Source organism: Clinocottus analis, unplaced genomic scaffold (assembly GCF_023055335.1).
Source record: "Clinocottus analis isolate CAN_PGR_092001 unplaced genomic scaffold, fCliAna1.0.p SCAF_12, whole genome shotgun sequence".
Taxonomy (NCBI): Eukaryota; Metazoa; Chordata; class Actinopteri; order Perciformes; family Cottidae; genus Clinocottus; species Clinocottus analis.
Window position 1 is genome coordinate 10,365,187 of NW_027175843.1, and position 20,812 is coordinate 10,385,998.

Below are 20,812 nucleotides of genomic sequence, written 5' to 3' on the forward strand. Positions count from 1 at the left end.
AGACATTTAGCCATACAATTGAAAATGCTGTCTATTTTCTATGTGTTTGTGCTTTCGTCTCGTATTCATAACAGACACACTTAGTGTGTGATCACGTGTGAACGGGTCATTTCCTGTTTTGTTTCCGTTTGATGGGTTTTTACGGCCATGCCTTCGAGGTCACCTGCACCGGCTTCCTGGTCCTGGAGGGAGGGAGGAAGGACATCTCTCTCCTCACCGAGGAGGAGCCTACTAGTCGACTTTCAGTAGTTGCCTGGCCACCGCCTTCTTTCTGCTCACCCCCTCCCTCCCTCTCTCCTCCTCACCCTCCTCCTCACCCTCCTCCTCCTACTCAGCCGCTACTGCAGCAGCAAGCAGCCCGGTGCCTCCTGGATTCATGAAGAAAGCCCCCCTGCACGGCACGTCCCCCGCCACCATGGGCCGCGAGCTATATATTGCGTTGATGTGTTGATATTGAGATATTTCAGTTATCAAATATGAATCATGCATTTGATATTTCTGGCCACTTTGCTCGTGAGCATTCTTTCGCCTTGGCTTCATCTATCACTAGCGTCATCCGGTATGTATCGCAATAGCCTGCTGGCTTTTTTGTCACTTTCCTCTAATTAGACACAGCTTTCACTTTCTTTGTTGGGCTCGAAATAATTTCTGATGATGTACTGCAGGTGCACATCATCGTGTCTCCCCCACCCACCCCTGAAAAAAAAAGATATTTGATTTAATATGCGGCGTCTTCTGCGTGATGGTGCATGATGCAGACCACAGCATCTTTTGTTCAGCTTATAAAGAAATAGTGCTCTTGATTATGCATGAGTATCATATTTGACTTAACTATTGCTGGGACTCTTTTACTACGAGTGCATGCTATTATATGCTATTGTTATCAGAGACAATTTGGATTTCTATTGCATAATGCACACTGCATGTATCTTTCTGGTGCAGAGTTTTTCACTTTGACAATACGCATACCAAAAGTACCTTTCAATGAAATGAAGCTATTTATATTCTGTATTATAAATCAGCCGTATGTGGTTGTCAGTGTTAGACAGCATGTAACCAATCATTCCGAACTGTCCAGAAGAATCGCAATAAAGCCGTGGCCACTTGCCTCAGTTTTATCAATGTGTTTCATGAATTAAGGATGACAGCTGGCTGTGTGTGTGTTTTGTGTGCATGTGTGTGTCAGGTTTTTCATGTCTGTGTGGTGGCAATTGTCTTGCAGGTTCTCAAGTATGGGACAAGGTTGAGAGGGACGCAGTGCCAGCCCTGCTGAAGCAACAGGAAAATGCAGCACCTGATACAGACAACACAACACACCATGCAGTAGAGCATATGATCACCTACCCCTCTCGGTTAATATACTACCTAAACGAGGACTTGGAGAGTACTTACCATGACTTGGACACCCGGGCCAAGAACCAAGCCACAGAGGAGCAGGTAAGCCAGCGTTGAAGCAGGATGGGTGAGGGAGACTAATACTGGGATGTGGTGAGAAGTTACTTCCTAGAAATACCTTTGTGATTAATAGCAGCAATGTTTAGTCACATTATAGCACGCTGCACGGACAAGGCTTTGAAGTTGTAAATCCAGATTATGGCTTGTATTAGACATATTGTAATTATAAGTGTCAGACAAAGCAAAGACACACATCACATGCAGCACATTAACAGCTGCTTTATGCGTTCAAGAGCTGGAGTGACGCCGGAGCGACCATGTTGAAGGAAGCTATTCTTTCAGTATACCCATTGTGTATTACCATCTGCCATTTATATCGCCACATCTGTTATGATTACACTGTTCTGTAAAGGATGTTGAAGGTGGACTCCAGAGGATTTTATGTTCGTAAAAAGCTATAATCTTATACTTTTACATTATATGCAGTCACAACTCTTTTCTACCTTACAGGCAGTCCACCTCGCCCAAGCCAGTTTCCAGTTAGAGGCCTTTGGCACCCGATTTGTTCTCGATCTATCATTGAACACGTAAGTCCTTTTCATCCTATAAAGTCAGCTAAAACAACATATTTTAGATGTTGATCTCTATGTAGTGATAGTGAGCTACTTTCTTTGTTTACGTGAAGAGACAAGATGATGAAATTATCGATTTCCAAAAGTGCAAAGTTGGCACAACTCAGAATCACAATTATCCACATTTCCGGGATGTACACCAGGCTTAAACAAACCAAAATCTCTCCTTTAATTATAACAAACCTATAAACTACTTGTTGAAATTACAGTATAAATGAGTAGTCTGTCTTTTACAAAAGTATCTGCTGTCAAGGTCATGTTGACAGTAATGTGCTGATGGTTGAAAATAGCAGAACGTTGGTATTTTGTATTCATCCGGTAGTTAAAGAGAAGCTCTTGAAACCTTCCTGCCACAACAGAGCCGCACTGACACCATTATATAAAATACTGTAGCATACTGTTACAAAACATTATAGGAAAGCATTAAAAGGAAGCTGTGGTTAAGGGTTTTATTTATTAATGCAGGGCTCTTAAGTTGAACAAACTAAAATGTAGGCATAATGTACACTGAATGTACACATTAGCTGTATTAATCTGGAAAAGTTTTAAAATAATACAATTAAATAAAATAAAGATTGAATATTGCTAAAACATAGAACAGAAGAAAATTTTACGCATTAGGGCACTAAAATGACCAGAATTTGCAACATACTGACTCTGTGAGCGGGCAATATGTGTCATAGCTGACACCAAATTGACAACAACTGTGATTCCCATCTGTAGATGACTGTTACTTGTAAATGATGCATTATTTTATAAGTGAGATCAGTGATTAATGCAGCATCAGTCGACGTTAATGTAATCAGAGGAACTGTAATTGAAGAGGTCCGCGCGCTATTCCAGAATCCTAGTTTCCAGAGTGCTAAAAGCAATGTTGGTTCAGCTGCCAGACTACATACAGACTGTTTAAGACAAGGATTTGGAAAACCAAAGTCTCTATCTTTAATGAGGCTTAAATGGTTTGCATCAAAATCAGCAGAGAGACAGTTACTCTGTGGTTTGTGATCACTGTCCCATTCAGAGACACAATGCTCTGGATACTCAATGATATTGATTTACTGCCTTTGAAAAGTAACCGTTCTGCATGTGTGAACCCTTAATGTAAGATATGTTGTCCCGTACGCTATCGTCAGACATTCAGGAAACACCACATAACCCAGCAGCAGCTCTTCGCAGCAGCAACCCAGAGGCTGGAAAGCGTGACCTTGATTCCTAGCTGTTTGCTTGTACCGTAGGTTGTCTGTGAGATACATGAGCTAACTTCAGTGTGTGCCTTTTTTATGTGAGAACAGGGGTTTGAATTCTGCTTGGTGTTGTAGCTGCGACAGTACTGATCTAAATATAGATAGGTCTGCAACCTGCCAATGGGTTCTACTTTATCCGCAAACCCTTTCACTGTACCTCGGACTGCAAACCGTTTTTGTTTGCATTAGAGAAAATGTTTTTCTCAGTTGAAACAAATCATATGTTGATAGAATAAAATACGTGTGGGAGAAAAGTGAATCATTTTAGTGCTGCTTGTTGAGAGCATCTCTATTTATTTAAACTATTTAGGTCCATGTGTTCGAGGTATGAACAGTACTGACAAGTGTCACTACAGGATTTAGAGCTCCATTTCATCTGGCGCCAGACGCGAGAACCTCCCGCAGTTTTTCCGGTCCTCTCTCTCTGCTTCGCCACTGTCTCGCTTCCCAGATGCTGCTGCTGCTGTATTGTGAACTGAGAGACCTCAGGGCAGGACTCCCTTCTCAGGAGCTCCACACACTTTCAAAGCTCTCCCACACACACACACACACACACACACACCCATACAGACGCTGAGCCCTTACCCCTCCATGCACTGCAGTGCTGTCCTCACACAGACACACAAGCATACAAACATAGTACCTTTACCCCTTCATCTGCTGCAGTGCCACCCACCCACACACACACACACACACACACACACACACACACACACACACACACACACACACACACTCATACAAACACCGATACATTCTAAGCGTAACCCACTCTCCTCGCCCTGCCTCATCTGTCACGCTATTAATAGCCCCTCACTCAGGAATCTCTCACATGCCTGGACTCTCCTCTCATAATGGTGCACTTCCTGCTCTCGTGCCGCTGAGCATCACTCAAAAGTGTCACACTGCTATCGTGACACAACTACATTCATCACTTCTTTTCTTTCTTCTTTTCCGTCTTTTTTTTTCCCCTCAGCTGCAACTCAACTACATGCCTGTGTAGAGGAGGGTGTTTTTTGATTTGCAAGGTTACGAGGAAAAAAAGCGCTATTGTAGCAGAAATCGCAGTCTCTTGAAGTCAGTTGTCAGCTAACAGATTGAGTGTGTGAAATGGTGAGGGACGCTGACTCAGATAGCGGGAACTGCCGGGAGGACCGTTGTGTTCAAGGTGAAGCCGAGGCCTCGCAATCATTCATCACATTAAGCGTCATTGGCAGCTTTCAGACAACTCAACTTCTTTCTGTTCCTGTTACTGTATGTGTGCTGTTTCTCAACCAGTGATCTAATTTTAGTAGATTTGAGGAAGAACATTGTTCTGTAGATGAGCTCTGTAGTTTCATTATGATTGATTGTAATCCTCTGTTTCTCTGTGATAATCTGAGGCCACTTTGTAAAATTAGTGAGTAGATGTGACCCTTGTTGTGACAGTATTTATTGGAGTAAATGCGTCATAGTTTCTCCTGAGGGGAGGCAAAATTTAACATATCCGCTGCACTTTTGAGATGCCATGGGAGTGTTTGTGCAGGCTAATCCAGGCACAGTGGTGATGAGTGTTCTTGTTTAAACGCCAACCAAAGCACTACTCACCGCTAGTTGAAAACCACAATGTGTGAGTCAGAGAAATAAAGGGCAGAGAGACTCTATTTGTGTTTTTTTTTGTATTGTCATTGTATCACACCTGACTATAACAACTATAATCTCTATTTTTACAGTGATTTGCTGTCTTCAGATTACGTTGAGATCCACTATGAGGCGGGCAAACCTGTTTTGTCAAAGGTAACGTCTTTGTGAGCCGTGACTAAAATGTTACAGCACACACCCGTTCAGTGTTCTGTGTTACAGTTGCTGTTTTTATTGTGTCACGCACATTGCCGGTAAAGCAAAAAGCATAAATATCCTTTGTCTCAACTTTAGGAAATAGACTTTAAAACAAAAGGCATGAACAGATGTGAATGTTGATTTCATATAAATCAGTTTGCTGGTAAGCTTTTATCATCAAGCTTTCTGCAAATTGGCAATCATATTAACACTGCAACTGTCACATCCAGGAAATCTTCTTTTGCAAATGAGGAAAAAGAACAAAATGTACAGGAAGAAGAGATAGGTTGATCAATAAGAAGAAAGGCAGACACACAGACACATAGTGATAGATAAGCAGGTAGGTGGGTAAAAATGGGAGAGTACATGATGCTCATGGAAGAGAAGAAAAGAGGAAATAAAGAGAGGAGGGAGAAAACAGGCTGGGAATGAGAGATGGATCCGGCTGCTGCTGCTGCTGCTGCTGCTGCTGCTGCTGATTCAGGCACAGGGCTGGGCATACTGTAGCTGAATCAGCAGGGTTTTGCTCTCCTGCAGCCTCCTGCTGGAGCTCTGGTCACATGACGAGGGAGAGAAAGCCCTCTGCAGTATCAGTGCAGCGTGGGATGGGTGAAGAGAAAGAGGCAGAGAGGGGAGTGAATGTCCTCTGCTCACACTGGATCTGACAGCTGAGTCACAGATAGTGCCAGGACCCACCTTGCAATGTTTTAACTTCACATCTCAACAAGCAAAAACCCCCTGCTGAAATGCTTTGCTAATGAACCAAGTTGGCATCTGTTATACCAGCTGTTACCTCCTCTGAGACGGTAGAAAATTCATGATAATTAAGTGAAAAATATGACACATTCACCATGTAGTGGTGAATTTGAGCCCTCATCTGTCAGTGTGTGCACATTCCTGTGTGTTGTGATGCGAGTAATGCTGTGTCTTCTTCCCTCAGGGCGGTGAGCACTGTTACTACCACGGCCAGGTGAGAGGGAACGATAACTCCAATGTAGCCTTATCCACCTGCAACGGGCTGCAGTAAGTGAACAGCAGAATTGTGTGTAATCCTTGCCGTGTTCAGAATAATTCTGGATACACTCATCTCTGCTCCTCAACTCCTATTGACTCAGTATCGACTGTCTTCTCTCTTTTCTACACTCTCTGCTCGGCAGTGGGATGTTTGACGATGGAGTCTATGTGTATCTAATTGAGCCCTTACAACAGACTCATCCAATCGTAAGTTATTCCTGTCGCAGACAACCAAAATATGTATCACACAAAGGTTTTGATTCGCTCACCTCCACCTCTCGTGCACAACTTCCTCTGCTGTTTACTGCTTTTTAGATTTTCAGCTGAGGATAACCTATTCACTCATTACATTAGATTGTGGAAAGGTATTTTCATATGTTAATTCCAGTTTGTTACACTGTATTACACAAGTGGTGAGTTGCAGCTCATTTATATCTGCTGGCTGTAGCTTCATATTCAACAGACAAAGTCAAAGCTAATATCAATCTTCTCATTGTTCTTTGGGCTGTTAACACTTGTTTTTCTCACCCTGCAGGATACAGCTGCAAGGCCTCACAAACTAAGAAGAACATCCTCCCTTCAGTGGAGCAATGATTCAAAGGAACATGGTAAGTGTTTTCTCCACTGTGTCATTCAACATTTCACCTCCTCCATCATTCCTCCACCTCTGATCCTCGCCTTTTTTGATTCTGACGTTACCTTCCCTGTATCTGAGGTCACCACATAGCACACCAGTATGGTCACAAGAAGTGATTCCTTTTTCATATATATTTACAAAGCAGGAAATGTTGTGTCAAATCCACTTCTACCATTTTGCGTGTTTTCTGTAATTTAACTCAGTACTTAATGGGGAATTCAGGGAAAAACAAACTGAGAAAGCCATAACCCTGTGGGCTTGAACTCACAAAGGAGGTATACCCAACCCAGTTGTAAATATGTGAGTTAAATGTCACTATTTCCTTGTGTGTGTTCATAGTTGAGGAGGAGGAGCAGCTCTTCTCAGAGCTGGATGACTTGTCCTGGCTGAAGCGCAGGAAAAAGCGAGCAGTACGTTTCTGATCTCACCGCTCTCAAAAGCAACACAACAAACATTAGTTCTTCCACCCTTGAATTGTTATACAATGCATTTCATGACTTTGCATTAGATAGTGTGGTCAATGTAAAATATGTGGTCTTAATTGGACTATCAAGAAACTAATCCACTTCTTGATAATTACTGCTGGTTTTTATTTTGCAGATGCCTCGCAGTGTATTTGAGGAGATGAAGTATTTGGAGATCATGATTGTCAGTGACCACAGTATGGTATGTAACTGGTAGTTCCTCATACATATAATATAATATAATATATATATAATATATATATATATATATACATATATATATATATATTTATATATATATTTATATATATATTTATATATATATTTATATAAAAGAACTCATTAATATTTCAGACCTACTCTGCCTTTCCCCCCACAAGAGGGAGCAGTGAATGTAGCATACTATACCGAGTGAATATCATCAAATGACTGCAGAGTTATCTTTGTACTTTTCTTCTTGTGCCTGCAGTATAAACGACACAAGACCAAGCAGCACACAAGGAATTTTGCCAAGTCGGTGGTGAATTTTGTGGATGCTGTGAGTAAACTGTTTAGTTACTGTTGTTTAGTTAAGCACTCAAGAGCAAATGCATGCTGACATACAACACTAATATGGTGAACATAGTATTGTAGTAGCTGCTCTGTTCTTATCTAGAACCTCAATGTGCTGGAAGAAGTAAAACATAGCAATACCACTCTGTTAGAAGTAAAAGTCTGAAATATAAGATTTCACTGAGGAAAAGTACAACAATATTAACTGCAAAATATACTGAAAGTATTAAAGTACTTGTTGGGCAGAATTGTCCTATTGAGAGAATTATTGTGAGAGTATTACTGATGTGGTACACTTGTGCTGTAGTAGTATTTCAATGTTGCATTGGTTGTTTGGGTACAGCAGAATATAACATTTCACCCACGATAAGATAGCCTCGATGTTGCATAAGTTCACCACACTGGCAAAGAGACAATGGTAACTGCCAAATATGTCCTTACAGTGTGAACCTATTGATGTATTACACAGTACAGCTAAAGTCCTCCTCATGTGTCACAATGGAGTACATCGCTGTAAACCGGAGTCGGCCCCCTTGTTGTCTTATTGTTAATCCTTATGGTATTTTGCTGGTGTTTGCACTCGTCATGTGTATTAACACTCCCCTGTTCCTCCTTTTCCCCAGTGTGCTGCATCCCCTCATCTGTCCTCCTCAGACAGTACAGATTCAAATTCACACCCAGTGTTGTTCTCCTTTCCCTGTGCTGTTGCTGCTCTCTTTCTCTGCCTCTCGCTCTCTCTCTCTCTGCCTTTCTTTATTCCTGACATTCACTGCGCGCTTCAATGGCAGATCTTCAAAGAGCAACTACATACACGAGTGGTGCTCGTTGCTGTGGAGATCTGGACGGACAAGGATCAGATCCCCATCAGCGTGAGGCCGCTGGAGATGCTGCGGGATTTCTCCAAGTACCGGCAGCAAAGCATCAAGCACCATGCCGACGCTGTTCACCTCTTCTCGTAAGTTCTTCATTCAAATAGAATATGTTTGCATCAACCTTTGGTGGGTCTTCTTTAGATTTTAAGGCAAGATTTAAGCTTTATTTTAAATAATCTTCTTTACATTTCCAGCATTTTTCTTTAATTTTCTACGTGCTATTGTAGTTGCATAAAGCAGGTGAATGTTAAACTTAAAATTGGATATTTTCCATTTATCAATGGTGTACGAGTCTTTAGTTTGAATACACAGATGCTAGTATTGAGATACTTTCTATGCAGTCTGGCCAAAGCTTTGGCTTCTTGTTCACATTACATTCTCTCTGTATGTCTTTAGATAAAGTATTGGGTTAGGTTCACTATTTGGCTGGTGATGTTGTTTTCTTTCACCTGTTGTTCATGTCTACCACTTTGTCTTCCATCATCTTGTAGAAATGTGACTTTCCACTATCGCAGAAGCAGCGCAGCATACTTTGGAGGCATGTGTTCTGGGAGCCGAGGAGTAGGGGTCAATGAGGTCAGATCTGTTGTCTCACCTCGAGCATCACTCTGCATCACAGAGAGTGACTGCAGGTAAATAATCCCTGCTCTCTGTTGTGTCCACAGTACGGCACCAGCTGGTCCATGGCAGGATCTCTATCCCAGAGCCTGGCTCAGAACCTGGGTATCCAGTGGGACCCGGCCGCCAGGAGAAGTATGCATAATACACACATTGTTATCTCTCAGTTACTATAGAGGACGAGCAGGCTATTCAGAGCCAAAATCTCTGTTAAGATCACTCAAATTACAACAAAAAAACACATTTAGCTATTACCCCTAGTTGTATTCATCAATACAGATAGTTTAAGATGTATTGTACATTTTATAATCCTCTATTAGTCCCACAGTGGGGAAATTTTCATTTCTCTGCACTCTACCCCATCCTTAGTCATTACGGAGCAGTGAGCTGCTGTGAAGCGCCCGGGGAGCAACTGGGGGCTCAGTGTCTTGCTCAAGGACACTTCGACATGCAAAATGAGTTACTTCGGACAAAACTGTCAAATTAATGTACTGTAATTTTTTCTGATGTTTCGAGATAAAAATGTACTGAGGCTCTGGCTGTGCTTTAATGTTTGGTAGAAAATTGTTTTTCAATGAAACTGTCTACAGAGTAGTCTGTGGTTTGACCTGAAATACTCCGAGACATAGTCGGAATGTTTCTTTCGAATTCTTTGCTTTGAGGATCAGAAATTCAATTACCCTTCTGATGCATTGACATGGCAGCCTAAATCTTAAAACGTCTGCAAAAAACCATAACTGTTGGCAAGGGTAGAAATCTAGGGGCAAAAATAGCATAACGTATTGTTTTGTGTAAATTGATGTCAAAATAAGCATGTAAATGGCCTAAAGTACAAAAGTGGGGTTTTCTCAGATTTAATCTTTAGAAAACTGAATGTGTTTATTATTTAACGCAGGAGATAGTGACTACAGGACATAAACATGTCTTTTCACTGGACCAAACTGTCTTATCAACTCTTACATGCTAGGAGAGACAGATGAGAGATGTTGTCTTTGCAAAAGTAGACTTTCAGTTAGGCCCGAAGTAGATGATTTATGCCATTAGATTTAAGATCACAGTGCCTAATGAGGCAGAGTCAGAATAGAACAGCTGCCATATTTGAAGCTCAACCATCAGAGAGATTATTTTTATGGTCCCAGAACTGGCCAAGCTTGAGAGGAGACTGAGTATGTCGGTGGAAAAAATAGAATTATTCAGCTGGAGATCAGGTTCTAAATCCACTGGATATTTCTCACAGAGATGATCAAGTAGAAATCATGTTCCTATTGCTGTGTTTGAATGCTTGTCTTGAAAACCTTATAAGTGTGTCTATTTCTGTCAGTGTATCCCTCTCACTATCTGTCTTTGTGGTTCTTCTGTCCCCTCTTTCCTGCAGAGGAATGTGGTTGTGTTGACTCGTGGACTGGCTGCATAATGGAGGACACTGGGTAATGTCCAACATACCCCCGAGACACACACACACACACACACACACACACACACACACACACACACACACACACATAAACAAACATTTAGTCTGTTAAAGAATAAACAGATCAGTGTATGTTAATACCAGGTATAACGGTGGTCAGTATGCTTTCATCAACTACTGTTATGTGAGGAATTTGACAAGAGACACATTTCTTTGTACATGAAGGTATATCATCGCTGCTGTTTTTAAAAAAATCCTAGTAATTAATTGTGTTTTTATTTCCTGGGCTTTGCTGAATCAGGGACAAGGCGTATCAACATTTAAAGATAGCAGTTGTAAAAATTAATGGACAAAATGTATATAATTTGAATGTAAACTGAAACATGCGTTGAACTTATTCTCAAAATATTATGACAGTATTCTCACAGGATATCTGCAGGTTTTTTTTCGGGAAGCTCATTGTTTCATAATGCCAAAAAATCTGCCGCGTATCCAGTAGAAAAAATATTCAGATGCTGCTTGATGGTAGGATTGTGATACATGCAATAAACCATATGTGGAACTAAAATGGTCTCAAAAAGTCTCAAACTAAACCCACATCAGTGTGAACATGTACAGTGAACATTTATCAATATTGTCAGTAGACAGTTATAAATAGTTTTAAACAGGTAATGTGTGTGTGTGTGTGTGTGTGTGTGTGTGTGTGTGTGTGTGTGTGTGTGTGTGTGTGTGTGTGTGTGTGTGTGTGTGTGTGTCTGTGTGTGTTGCTCATTACACACATGGGACCCAACAGCATTTTTAACCATACTTCCATCATGATTGGTCGGCACTTACATCTCTGGTTAACTATCACCTGGTATTCTGACTCTTCAGGGTCCAACACCCACGGAGATTCTCCAAATGCAGCATCTCAGACTACAAGGAGTTCCTTTTGAAAGGTGGAGGCTCGTGTCTGTTTAACAGGCCAACCAAGGTCAGACTCTCACAACTCTGCCCCAACTGCCATGAATCACACGTCTGCTTACACTCGCCTGTCTTCTTCTGTTAGCTGTTTGAGGCAACAGAATGCGGTAATGGGTTTGTGGAAGTGGGAGAGGAGTGCGACTGCGGAGCGAGAGCGGTAAGTTTCTTTTACTCCAGGACGTCAGCTGTGTTTGTTGTCGGCTGTTTGTTCAGATAGATGAAGCTCTTTCCCCCTGTTTATTTTCAGGAGTGCTACAAGGAATGTTGCAAGAAGTGCTCCCTCGCCAACGGGGCCCACTGCAGTGATGGGCCGTGCTGCAATAACACATGTCTGGTAGGAGTTTGGTCTTTTTTTTTTTCTTTTTTTTTTTTTTTACAGTTTTACAGCACTAAATATTAATTTGTATTGACTTTTATCTTCTCTCCTTTTCTTGGCAGTTTTATCCACGAGGTTACAGCTGCCGCTACGCTGTGAACGACTGTGATATCTCAGAGACCTGCTCTGGGGACTCTGGACAGGTGTCCTTGTGTTGAACTGTTACATTTGTTTTAGTTTCTAAACGCTCATTTGTTTCAACTTTTAATATAATGTGCATGGTTAAAGAGAAGTGTTCTTTTGTGATTGTTTGTAGTGCCCTCCCAATCTTCACAAACAAGATGGTTACCTCTGCCAGGTAACACAGGTAAGCACCGGGTGACATCAGAAATGAAGCAGTCCTGCATCAGAATAGCGGTTTGAGGAGCAGCTGACTGAGAATGTATTTACCATCTTGTTATTTTTCTCTTTCTGAAGGGACGCTGCTACAGCGGAGAGTGCAAGACCAGAGAAAACCAGTGTAAATACATCTGGGGATCAAGTAAGATGAACCTTCCTTTGTCTCCCATTAGCTCGTACTAGTGAAGTGTCAGAGTATCGTCATACAGAGATACTGCATGAAAAGAGACTCACTGTAGTCAGACTCAGGTCTTGCCTCTTCTCTTTACCTCAGAGGCTGGAGGTTCGGAGAAGTTCTGCTATGAGAAGCTGAACACAGAAGGCACAGAGAAGGGCAACTGTGGAAAAGATGGAGACAAATGGATCCAGTGTAGCAAACAGTGAGTTTCAAGACAAATTAGAGTAACTCTGGTATTTCCTACATTCAGTGTCAGCATGGCAGTACTTCATATTTCTACATAGAGGCAGATTTTATTTTATTACTGACATCCAAGAAGATTATTGATGTTTTTGAGCCAACCAATAGATGGCAACACAGAGCACATTGTACTGCTTTGCAGCTTTCTCAATATCACTGCATCTTTCCATTAGCTTGCACGCCCAGCTCATTGACTTTTGCAAACGTTTATTTTTTGTAGTGTTTTGTTTTGGCAGCAAAGCTCTCTGACAACTGACAACAAATATAAAATAATACTGTGAATACACTATTGAAATAAGCATTTGTATATCAATTACTCAACGCATGTTTCTTTATATTCTTGAAGAACACTTTGTATTGTTCTCATGCACCACACTGAACGAAAAATCCGAAAATGGAGTAAATCCTTGATGAATTGACGTAAATGAAGTCCAGGTTAACAACAGGCAAACTATATCAACACAACTGTTTACAAACTCTGGCATAACTCCTGCAGTATAATCCAAGTCTCATTTATCCAGTCTTGTGTTTAATTGGTTTGGGGATATTTAGTTCACCGTTGAGGGCTGTGAGAAATTGTTTAGGTCAAGGTGTGAGTAATTAATCTACAAATAGTCATTTTAAGAGTGAGGCATTATTTGAATGGCTTACTGTGAGGGGACTGTTGTGTCAAGACAATTTATTTATTGAACGCTCTCCAACGAGACGAGGGCTCAGTGTGTTGAGCCTTTTCACCAAAATATCGGCTCATACTATCGTCTGTCGTAAGTGTCCTTGAGCGAGATGCCGAACCTCAAGTTGCTCCCTCACCCACTTCTCCTAAAATGCTCAGATAAATAAAGTTGACGTTTTTAGAATAAGAAAGACCCGACAAGGCAAAATGTATATTAAGTGGACAATTGGCATTTGCACAGACTTCTCTTTGTTGTATTTTTCAGTGATGTGTTCTGTGGTTACCTTTTGTGTACCAACATCGGCCGCAACCCACGCATCGGCATGATGAAAGGAGACATCACCTTAGCTTCCTTCAACCCTCAAGGCAGACTGGTAGACTGCAGGTAAATCCATGTATACTATCATATATTATTAGCCGTAGTCGCATTATTTTTGGATTAATCTTCCATGTATGAGTCCTTGCTCCCTCCCCGCCTTTCCGTGTCATTCTCCTCTTGTCTGTCCCTCCAACCTCTCTTCACAGTGGCGGCCATGTCCTTCTGGATGATGAGACTGATTTAGGCTACGTGGAGGATGGGTCTCCCTGTGGGCCGTCAATGATGTGCCTTGACCACAAGTGTCTGCCAATCCAGTCACTCAATATGAGCACCTGCCCTAGTGGACCTAATGGACAGGTGTGCTCTGCCCATGGGGTGAGTTCTGCTCTACACTGACCCACAATTTACACTTTCCTCTCTGGGGTCTTGCAAGACTACTTCATCATATAAATCTTAGATTGGTCCTTCTGTTGAAGATTGTTGTTGTTGTGTCCAGTTAACCAACATGGCACTGTAATACCAGCACCCTAGGACTATAATGGGATGTATTATTATAATATTAATAATACACTTTTATTCATTCTACCTCATTATTAAATGTAGCTCAAAGTATTATTTTAAATACAATTTAAATTCATGATGACTGAATTAATTTAGCTGCTTCAGTTTCCGAGTTTTGGCTTTGTGCATTCTGGCAGACTGTCATTAATTACTGGGACACTTATAGAACCGAATCATTTTTAATGTTATTAGTAACCACTGTGCTTTTCCTTCTATGACAAGTCAAGATGACCGCTGTGAGAAAGGCCTTTTGGGTTCCAGTACATTATGGTTCATCCAGCCATTATTGTGTAATTCAATCATTTAAAATTAGGCTCTGCCTATAGACTGGCTCTGCTGTTGTTTGTATTATACTAGTCTTAACTAAGTAGCTGACCGAGCTTAAAATGCCATTGTAGGGCTGTAATTTAATTATTCAGTTTCCAGAAATGTGTCTTTATCTTTATCAACTTTTTGCAGTGTAGTAAGTGTTTATGTGGGAGCTTTTGTTAACTGTGGATGAACAATCCAGATGGTTCCCAAAAAGTATCCCAGTGTGTCAGCAGCTTTATTTACAGCTCTTACGTTTCTTTCGTCACCTCATCTATTTTTGTCTGATCTGTACAGGTGTGCAACAATGAAGCTACATGCACCTGTGACACCACCTGGGCGGGGACAGACTGTAGCATGCCTGATCCGCCTAAAGAGCCTGAGGCCACTCAGGACGAAGGACCTAAGGGTCGGTTTCCACCTCTTTCAACCTCTGCTGTCCAATAGAATAAATAACACCCCGTGATGTACACTGATTTAACGTAGCCAAACATTACGCTGATTTATATACTGTATATACGTTGTTGTCATTGTCAGTCACACTGTTAGATCGGAGTCGGCGCACAATTTCACAGGTGTACTGGGGTCATAAAGACTTTCCACGTAAGATGGCAACTGCAGGAGAATCAAACAACAGTGTTACATTTGTTACCTTTTTAGAAAATGAAAAGAACACACAGTTCAAGTTGTACACCTGACACTTTGACCACAGGGGGGATGGGCGAGGTGGTTTAGGGGGTTGGAAGTGTCACAGAAGGAACCGTGTCACTTCATCCATGACTCTGAAGCAGACGCCTGCTGTTTGTTTTTGACAGGGTGGTAATAATGCTCCTTTTCCCTCTGCACAGTGAGCGTGGCCACTAACAGGCTGATAGGGGCAGTAGCAGGGACCATTCTGGCCCTGGGGGTGATTTTTGGAGGCACAGGGTGGGGAATAGAGTAAGCATCTTTAACCCTTTCACAGCTCTTCCTCTCATAGTGGTGCCTCAGTGTGCGGGCGGTCCCGTGAGCCGGCCTGAGCCCGTGTGTGCGTCCCGGTGGCTTTGTGTTTTCTTGTGTGTTGGTGATGACCATATAATTGTCATGTGATTGGATGTACTCAGTGTTGTGTGATTGATTGATGGACTCCTCCTCCTCTTCCTCCTCGTCCTCCTCTTCTGCCACCTCCTGTTGTTCCCCATTACTACAAGCCTTTTTCTTCATCCTCCCTCTTCTTCCTCTTGTTCCTTTTCGTTCTCTAATTCTTAGTCGTTATGTGGTTGCTCCTGTGATCCTCTCCTTTCTGGGGCATGTGGGGCATTTAGATGGAAAACAGTCCTGAGAAATGTCCAGTTAGTGAACTGGCTTGTCAGTCAGTGGTAGGCTGTGTGGTGTCTGGGACCCCTAAAAACATTTCTACTGCTCATACTGCAGACCACATATACACATCACCTGTCAATCTGTGTTTGAGTATACCTTCAATAGTGACGGATACCCAGGGTCTATTCTTCTACACAACCTAAACGGACAAACCACTGATAATCACTACCTCAGATGACACCTGATAAATGAAAAGATTCCCAAGGCCTCTACTTCATTCTCCTCATGTTACACACTAAAGGGGGCATGCAAACTCAGACTCAGTCATTTTACTGTACAAGTACCTATGGTTATGTTTTCTGTTCCATGTGAAATCGTCATTGTACAGTTACATGTTATTTATACAGTAAGTGAGTATAGAAACTCATGTCTTTTTCCCCATAACCCTTTACAGGTCCTAGTGCCACCAATCTAATAATAGGCTCCATCGCCGGAGCCATCCTTGTGGCTGCCATAGTGCTGGGGGGGACTGGATGGGGCTTTAAGTAAGCAACGCGCCGCATGCCTCTCCTGCTGTAACTCTAGCATCCCTGCTGCTTCTAGACACCAGGGTTTGAGGTCCTGCTACAGAGGGTTAGGGGTTAGGGTTAGGGTGTTTATGGACCCCAGGGTGGGCAATACACAAACACATGCTTAACACATGTCTAAACTGCTCAACTTCATCCAGTGTGCAGTCCTGGTTTTTTATAGAGGAGGCTGCGTGGATGATTGTGTAACGGTTGATTTGGAAAGACACCGGGCTCCATGTGGGGCTCGTCTGTTGATCTGTAGCAGAACCTCAAACTGATTGGACGGGCAGAGCTTACGCTTGACCTGCATGTTAAGTCCTGATAACAGAGGGGAAACAATACTTTTAATAGCTTAATAATATATATTTTTTTAAAACTTGTGTTTATGCTTGTTTTGATAAGTTGAAATCTTTCTCCCCTCTGAACTTCAAAGATAGGCCTCTAATATCACTGTGTAGCCAGTAAATGTACTTTATTGTACAATAGATAAATAAGTTAAGTCTACTGCTAATTAGCCTGCTGTCTTGAGCAACAGGGGTGTTACACATTTTAATTTAAATAGGCCTAAACAATAACTGAGAAATACAATACTGCTGCCACTAAAGCATGCCAGGTAGCAAAGCATCATGGTCTTCACCAAAAGAAACAAAAAAGAAGGAAAGCAAACAGCATAAGAAACATTTCTGCATGTTAACTTGTTGATTTGGAGGAGGTCAGTTCATTGCACAAAGGCTGAGCCAAACCCAGATTGATTTGGTCCAGGGTTGTCATGCTCTCATCACCTCCATGATCTTTTTCTCAGTCCGTTACTGTTTGAGCGTGAGACTTTAAATGGAGTGGTGAGAGCGACAGAGAGACAGAGACAGAAGCCAGGACCCTTTTTGTTGGCCGCAGCCTTTGTGCCATGGCTGGCCACACCCACCTAAGATGGCCAGGCTCCACCCTAGAGCAGAGCAGGACTCTCGGACCCCGCCCACACCAGCTGCCATTGCTGCCTGCTTCACAGACCTGGTACAGACACGGCGCATTGCACTGCATGAACCACGCACAACAATAGTGCCACCTTCAACTGGTCTACTATTGGAACAGGTGCATGACAGAGTGATAGAAGCCCCACAACAAGCCACAGTACGGGGAGGTTATGCATCACTCCTGTTGTCGTATTGTTGTCGTCCCACTGTTGTGGTAGTAGGTATTGTTGCTGCTGCTGCTGTGGTTGTTGTTGATGTGGTTGTCTCCTTTTTCCCTCTTCTATAGAATGTATTTTATGTTAGCTCTTTCCTCCCAGATTGTTATGTTTTGAGTGGAACTAATGTCTTTCCCGTCAAAACTGGTAATAATGTCTCCTACACTGATGTTGCACGCACAAGCCGTTCGGAAGTTGCCTGCAACAGGGCAAAAGAGAACATTTATATTCATAGACCTTAAAACTTTATTCATTAGCTCATTTTAAACTAGGTAAAAAATTTCATTTAAGTCATTGTCAGATGCTCGGTGTCACAAATTATGACACTAAGCCTAAATTGAAAGGGTCTTCATTATGTTTATCATACTGTCAATCATCATAAATTGGGACGTAAAGATTTGTGAATATAAATACCTCAGACTGCCTCTTTACAGTCAAGGCCAAACTGGCTCAACATGGACCAGCCTTTCATCCCTTCTTGGAAGTCCTCAAATATTTATATAATTATGGAGATCATTTTTTTTGTTTGTTTTTTTTCTCTTGAATTCAATAACAGCTAATGAATTGTTAGTGGCATTTTACTTCAGAGTCTTTATTGTAAACTGAGGATATGAATGTTGTCTTGTCAAGGTTGCACCAGCTGTGTTACAGACGTGATTATAGCATACACTAACTCCTGTTTCTTGTCTTCATAAAAGAAATGTGAAGAAACGGCGATACGACCCCAACGCTTCAGCCATTTAACACAAGGAGAGGTGACGATCACAGATGGACTCCTTCAAGGCTCCCTTAGTTGGCTACCTGACAGCTGGACTGCACTTATTACTGCTGATCTTTGGCATTAGATTTACTTGAAAAAGACATAGTGGACATTTTAACAAATTCCATCGTAGTGACATTAGAAATGCAGCCTTTTCAACTCCACCTCACCCATGTAACAAACCCCCACCCTGATCTCTAGAGTGACAGAGCTCCTCTTCCATCCTTTAGTGCCAGTGCACAGGCGTTTAGGCGGAATCCACACCACTTTCTCACCTGGCATGACTATTCGCACAAAAGCGTGCTGCTTGCTGGCCCCCTGGCATGAAGAGCCCTCTCTGCAGGGCTCTGCATGGCTACGAAAGCTATACCGCAAACACATACAAAGAAAAAAGCTACTGAATTATCTAATCCAGGGGTAGGGCTTTGTTAAAAAACAAACCCAGTGGAAAGATGGTTGAAGCTCCTATAGTTCACGTTTTAGGGGCTGTAGATGATTAAGGAGGCTGCATGTGAGGACCCATAGGGGCAGTGCAGACCACCTAGTGAATGCACACACACAAAATTGTACATAAATGAAGAGTTCAGGTTTGGAATAACAGCATATTTTAAAATAACATCAATTGCTTATGTTTTTATTTTTTTAAATCTTAGCATGTTGTATAGCGGGTGTTTTTGGTAATGTTCTTGACAAAAAAATGTGATTTGGGCCAAAACTGTAATTGCACGCTGCACAGCTTCCTGCCACTGTCTGGGGCGTTGGGTCAAAGGTTAAATTCAGCGGACAGAGTAGCTATGGTGGTCGAGGAGAAGCATGTCAGTTCTAGAGTGATTCAGACTGATATCGCCTCAGATTAATGTCACAAGACCCCCCCCCACACACCTTCCCCCCTTTCCGGAGTATCTTCAACAGTGACTCAGAAGCCAAAGAACCAATCACCTGAACATATGGATGTTGTTGCACAGAGCACTTTCCCTCTGTCTGCATCCAGTGGTGCCTCTCCTACTGCTGAGGGCATAACGTCTGTCCATGCAGGCGCTCACCTGTCCAGCCAGGTCTCACGTAACAGTCCGCATCAACACCCACTATACTGGCTTAACCTTTTGCTCTCATAAACTCTTAGCAGAAATCAAGTTCAGCTCTACCGGTAACGCTGCATGCATTCACTATAGTGGGCTTATAATTCTATATGGGAGTCCCCGAAATCTGCAAGAAAAATATGCTACAAAAGATAGGTGCATGTCAACAACAAAAACATTTAACTTTTATTTACTATGCAAAGAGAGATATTGCACAAACGTATGGGGAAATTAATATCAACGTCGACATGGAATTACAAAAACGTTCTGCTAATCAGCTAATCTTTTGTATTTGGCCACTCCTACGTCTGGTTTCACTTCGCTTCAACGTACTCAAACTATGAATGGACAAATAGAAAAAAAGAATGACATAATATTTCCAATGAAAAGCGAGAGAGCACCCTTTTACATTTGTGGAACTGAAAATAATTTTTTGTGTGTTTTTCATCTGGTCTGATATTTTTAATCTCACACATGCACACGCACGTACACAAACACACTGTATGGTGCCTGTACATATCAAGGCCTGAACAGTTTTCTTGTGCAGGGCTATTATTTCCAGTCCAGCTGATAGTTGGTGTGTTCCAGGTGCTGCCATAGCACTGGCATCGTTATAATCCTCCATGTTACTCATCATCCGGTGTCCCTCTCTCACTGCATCATGTACATTTGGACGGATGAATAAACTACTGACAAATTTTATCTGAACGTTTCTGTGTTTTCCCTGCCGAATCATCACACGTTTTTGTACTTTTATCTTCTTTAGTATCACATATATGACTTAGTCATATATGACTGAAGATTTAAGATGGCAACTCTATTTTTTGTTACATGTACACATCATGGATTAGTGTAAAACACACTTCAATATATATTTGACCATTGCATATATTACATTGCTTCACATTGGTCTGAGTCTGCGTCATTACCTTTTATAGATCTTTTAACAATCACATGATCTCAAAACAAGTTATTAAACTTATTGTACATTTTTTGGAAATACAATTATTCAGTTTCTTGCAGAGTTTGATAATGAGATTGGTATTTCTGTCCAATCTCTTACAAAGATGACCGTTGGACCATAAGGACATCCGGTCCCTTTATTAAGCTACAGCCAAGTGATTGTTTGCTGAGCTTAGTGAGAAATATTATTTGGCAAATAACTCTCTGCAAAACCACAAATCAAGTTCAAGTGTGGACATGGTGATATTAAATGGTATTAATCCCAACATCTAAAATTCTGCAAAAAAAACGGAAAAGGGGATTTTTCTAAAATGTCAAACAGCTCTCACCGATAGCTA

General features: G+C 41.8%; 1 protein-coding gene across 4 annotated transcripts; it reads left to right on the plus strand.

Moving 5' to 3' along the window:
• Positions 1 to 215: 215 nt before the first annotated feature.
• LOC137782627 (disintegrin and metalloproteinase domain-containing protein 23) lies at positions 216 to 20,213 on the plus strand. 4 transcript variants are annotated; one of them, XM_068572068.1, is made up of 26 exons: positions 216 to 559; positions 1,223 to 1,437; positions 1,906 to 1,982; positions 4,984 to 5,047; positions 6,030 to 6,112; positions 6,247 to 6,310; positions 6,639 to 6,711; positions 7,080 to 7,150; positions 7,341 to 7,406; positions 7,674 to 7,742; positions 8,545 to 8,711; positions 9,120 to 9,204; positions 9,294 to 9,381; positions 10,622 to 10,673; positions 11,534 to 11,633; positions 11,709 to 11,780; positions 11,871 to 11,957; positions 12,062 to 12,142; positions 12,256 to 12,306; positions 12,417 to 12,480; positions 12,613 to 12,718; positions 13,695 to 13,814; positions 13,955 to 14,123; positions 14,916 to 15,027; positions 15,467 to 15,557; positions 18,371 to 20,213. In XM_068572068.1, exons 1-26 carry the CDS (start codon positions 484 to 486, stop codon positions 18,414 to 18,416), a joined length of 2,349 nt encoding a protein of 782 aa, XP_068428169.1. In that variant the 5' UTR covers positions 216 to 483; the 3' UTR covers positions 18,417 to 20,213. The 4 variants fall into 4 exon arrangements, with proteins under 4 accessions (XP_068428169.1, XP_068428170.1, XP_068428171.1 ...); XM_068572069.1 differs by lacking the exon at positions 18,371 to 20,213 and adding an exon at positions 16,372 to 16,461; XM_068572067.1 differs by lacking the exon at positions 15,467 to 15,557 and adding an exon at positions 16,372 to 16,462 and having other exon boundaries at positions 221 to 559.
• The last annotated feature ends 599 nt before the right edge of the window (positions 20,214 to 20,812 follow it).

Bases quoted from the DNA above. Each gene is read 5' to 3' on its own strand.
- LOC137782627 (XM_068572068.1), top strand. From the start codon at position 484: ATGCATTTGATATTTCTGGCCACTTTGCTCGTGAGCATTCTTTCGCCT. The intron at 10,674-11,533 runs GTAATGTCCAAC...CTGACTCTTCAG, and splicing joins TGCATAATGGAGGACACTGG to GGTCCAACACCCACGGAGAT. The intron at 11,781-11,870 runs GTAAGTTTCTTT...GTTTATTTTCAG, and splicing joins GCGACTGCGGAGCGAGAGCG to GAGTGCTACAAGGAATGTTG.